The sequence below is a fragment of the Mus caroli genome, chromosome 7 (genome assembly GCF_900094665.2).
Source record: "Mus caroli chromosome 7, CAROLI_EIJ_v1.1, whole genome shotgun sequence".
In the NCBI taxonomy this organism is placed as follows: domain Eukaryota; kingdom Metazoa; phylum Chordata; class Mammalia; order Rodentia; family Muridae; genus Mus; species Mus caroli.
The window spans coordinates 95,559,029-95,563,558 of record NC_034576.1 but is presented as its reverse complement, the minus strand read 5'-3'; the positions used below and the strand labels follow the sequence as shown (position 1 = coordinate 95,563,558).

The window sequence follows — 4,530 nt, the reverse complement described above, 5'->3', positions numbered from 1 at the left end:
GTAGACCAGGCTGGCCTCGAACTCAGAAATTCACCTGTCTCTGCCTCCTGAGTCCTGGGATCAAAGGTGTGCGCCACCATGCCTGGCTCATACCTCTAAATCTAGCACTTAAGAGACTGGAGAAGGAGTATGATGAATTTTTGGGCAGCTGGGCTCCACAGAAACCATCTCAAGACACTGGTGTGTGTGTATATATACATGCACACGTGTGCACATGCACATACACACACCTACCCACTCTGGCAAAACATTTATTCAAATGACTTCCAACTTTAACAAAGCATCTCGACTTAGCGGGTGGGGTGGTAAGTTTTCAAACAGAGCAGCTTTACAATTACCAGGTGTACAGGAGGGAAAATCTCCTAGAAAAAGGCCATGCTACACCCTGCTAAGAAACCCTCTAAGTAATCTGACTCTCAACTCCAGCTTTGCTCTGTGCTGCAAGCTTTTTGGAAATACTTAAGAGGCAGACTTGGTTTTCTCCTTCCTCCATCATCCCTTGAATTGAGACTTTGTCCTTTGTTGATCAAAAGCAGCCGTGGTGGTTCTGATTTAGTTCCCAAACATTTTCATTCTGTTTCTTTTCTGCCTATGGTGAGCCAGCAAGCTATGTGATGGCTAAACCTAACCAGTGTGAGCAGGATTTGCTGGTCCCAAGAATATGATTGCTAAGATCAGATCAGGCCAGTCGGAAGTCTAAGTCTAAGCAATTGTTAAAAATGGCACAGATGGGATGTGGATGTAGATCAGTTGGAGAAATGTTTGCCTAGCATGCATGGAACTCTAGGTTTAAAATCCAGCACCACATAAAATTGGGCATGGTAGTGCATGCTTATTTTATATGCCTAGCACTTGGGAGGGTCAAGGTCATTCTTGGTTCTATCAATTGGGATGGAGAACAAAGATGTAAGAAAAATAGAGAGGCTGGAGAGATGACTCGGTGTATATAGAGCTTGGAGCACCCATGTTTGCATCCCTAGCACTTTTGTAAATCCTGGGCATACATCCCAGTGCTGGGGGCCAGGAACAGATAGATTCCTGAAGTTGTCAGTTTAGCTGAAAGGGAAGGGGGAGGGGAAGAAAAAGGGACAGGAACAGGAGTCGGGTGGGGTGGAGGGAGAGGAAAGAGAGGAGAGATCCTGTCTCAAAAAAGTAAGATACAGAATAAGAAAGACACCCAAAGGTGATGTTTGGCCTCCAGATGAATACACATGTCTCTGTCTCTCTCTACCACACACACACAAACACACTAACAAAAGGAAGAGAAAAATGTGAAGACTAGAAAACAAAAGGAAAACAATACAAATTTGAACTTCCTTCTTTTGGTTCTGGTCTGGGATGTTTCAATCCCCAACTCTCTGAGATGGTAATATATATGAATGTATGTATACACACACACACACACAAACACACACAACAAGAGATGTTTGAATTTAAATGAATTATTGGGAAAGTCTTGTTTCATATAGTTGGGTTAATTCAGGAGGTGAGGATAAGTACTGGGACATAGGGTGGTTGGTGGGACACCTAATCAGCCAACGTGCATGAAGTTTTAGGTTCAATCCTTGGTAGCAGCAAATGAACAAACCACAAAATTCACTCCTCAAATGCTGCACATATGAAAAATTAAAAAGATACATGTAATCAGAATAACTATAGATTTCATATTAAGTATAACACATTTACAATGGGATATACATTATTTTAAAATTTATTATTCACTACAAAAAAATCGACACTTACATAGGAAGTCACTTTGAAAAATCAACCAACTTTGTTATAGTATTTTATTTTATATAAAAATCTAATTGCAATAATAACCAAGAAAGTAAAATCCAGTAAGTGTATGGAGTACAGAATTGTTTTCAAAAATGTAATCTGATATAAAATCCAATTTCATTTACAAAGCTCAAATGCAAAACTTTTTTTATTGCTATAGTTATCAGAGGATAAGGACTTCTATATCAAGCCAGGTTTGAGTGACAGCTTTTCAACATAAAGACATACAACATAAAAATAAAAAACCAAATACTTCATTTAGTCCACAAGTACTTTGAAGACTTTGTAGTGAGTACATTCTATGGAGTGAGCAGCAGCAGCAGCAGCAGCAGGAGTGTCAGTTCTCCTTCCAGAACCTATAAAACCCCAATGCTATCGCCAAGCAAGTGAACACTGAGGCTGTGAAAAGAAAGGAACTATGTTACAAGCTATAGCTTAATTATTTCAGACAATAAAAGAAATGAACAGAAACAAAATCAAATTTATATCCCATGTTCTTTATTTCCTAGAAAATTTGTAAAGGCAATATTTACATCAATAGCTTCCTATACTTTGGAAAGTAAAAATGAGAATAACTAAAAAATATAGGTGTCATGTCAGAAAATGTAAGCAGTGCTTCAAAGTCACTAATATCAGGTCTTAGGGTTTCCATTGCTGTGATAAACACCATGACCAAAACAGCTTGGGGAGGAAAGGGTTCAACAACTCTGAGTCACACTCAATCACTGCAGGAAGTCAGGGCAGGGACTCGAGGCAGGGACCCAGAAAGGGAGCTGAAGCAAAACCAGTGCTGCTGCCTGCCTTACTTAGCCTGCTTTCAGCCTATCCAGAGGTGGCACCACCCACACGGGGCTGAGTTCTCTCATCACTCATTAAGACAATTCTCCAGAGCTGGAGAGGTGCTCCGTGGTTAAGAGCACTGACTGCTCTTCCAAAGGTCCTGAGTTCAATTCCCATGGTGGCTCACAACCATCTGTACTGGGATCCGATGACCTCTTCTGGTGTCTGAAGACAGCAACAGTGTACTCACATATATAAGATAAATAAACCTTAATAAACAAAAAGAAAAAGAGACAATTCCCCAAGCCTTGTCTATAGGCTGACCTTATGGAGGCATTTCCTCAATTGAGGTTTTGGGGCACAGATGGCATGTGCCCATACTTCCAGATACTTGGGAGACTAAGCCTAGAAGTTTTGGGCAAATTGACAGCCAAATCCTACCATGCCTGGTAGTTGTGAATCTTCAAGAAAGGGAGCCTTACTGTCTTATTAACAATATCTCAGGGATTCTAGAACAAATAGACCCATTTATGCTTTATCTGATTTAAAGCTGTGTAATTGTGGCTTCCTAACCGGCTCACCAGTAACAACAGTACAAATATACACTTAAAGGAGGAAGGAGAATGTGCTTCAAAATGACTGGTTCCAAATGCTCAGCACAACAAAAGGAGGATGATGTAAGAAAGCCTATTTTTATGTGTATGGGTGTTACACCTACATTTATGTCAGTGCACCATGTGTGTGCCAGGTGCCTGTGGAGGCCAGAAGAGGGGACTGGATCCTGGAGTTACAGATGGTTGTGAGTCACCAAGGGGCCCTTAGAACAACTAGTGCTCTTAGCCCCTAAGTCTTCTCTCCAGACCCAGTAAAATCTTTTAAAAAACAACTGCTAACTTGCTACTACCACAAAGCCTTGCATATCTATGAACTGCTAAAAGGAAGCTTTCTGGAGAATGTCACCATCTTCAACTTGGAGGGTAAAAAGGATTTTGTGGTGTTACCCCCCTTCCCCACCACAGGATTTCTCTTTGTAGCCCTGGCTGTCATGGAATTCACTCTGTAGACCAGGCTGTCTTCGAACTCAGAGATCTGCCTGTGTCTGCCTCCCAAGTGCTGGGATTAAAAGCACCCAGCAGTATTCTGTTTTTAACTATGGTATTCTTTAGGTAAATACTCAGGAGAACACTGGGAAATCCCAGGTAGGATCTGAATTCCTTTGTTGAGACTGATCCTGGAAGAGAATGAACATTCCGAATGAGCTGTTTTGGAATTTCCCATAGCATTACAGTTGAGCTCAAGGCCTTTGGTTCTACACACTTTGTTAATGTAGGGGATTTCAAAGCCTAACTTCAGATTTTTTTTTTTTAAATCTGAATTTTAAGCAGGAACCTAATGTTTGAAATAAAAATAGAGCACTTAAATTAAAAAATAAGGGGATATATATCAGTTGAGGACTGAGACTCATTCTCATCTTCTAACTTGCTGCATTATAAACAGTGGGTGGCCAGAAAACCACTATGATCAGGAATTTTATTTATATGGTAATTTGTTAATACACACATTTAAAATAGGTGTATTTTTTGACCCCCAGTTTTTTTTGTTTTTGTTTTGTTGTTTCTGCCTCCCAAGTACTTGGACTAAAGGCATGCACCACCACGCTTGGTGTGACCCCAAATTTTAAATGTGCACAGCAACAGGCGTATAGAAATGTGTGTATTTATTAAGGCATGCACATATATGTTCAGAGTAGCATCGCTCTTAAGGATGAAGAGCTGAAACAACATTGTTGGGGAATCTTTAGTAATAAAAGATGTTTATACATGGTAATGTTAAAATATACTTAAGACAGTCACATTTTAACACATGGAATTAACTAAAATGGGTAAATAATTTTTTTAAATTTTTTTTATTAGAGAATTTATTTATGTGAATACACTGTAGCTGTCTTCAGACACACCAGAAGAGGGCACT

The 4,530-nt window shown here is 39.9% G+C and overlaps 1 protein-coding gene across 1 annotated transcript in view; it reads right to left on the bottom strand.

Annotated features, from left to right (window-relative positions):
* Nucleotides 1-1,696: 1,696 nt before the first annotated feature.
* Ccdc90b (coiled-coil domain containing 90B) overlaps nt 1,697-4,530 on the bottom strand; it is a 19,573-nt gene continuing 16,739 nt past the window's right edge. Inside the window, exon 9 of the mRNA XM_021167747.2 lies at nt 1,697-2,178. Coding sequence (XP_021023406.1) covers nt 2,117-2,178 — 62 coding nt within the window. The 3' untranslated portion in view covers nt 1,697-2,116. The remainder of the gene's footprint in view (nt 2,179-4,530) is intronic.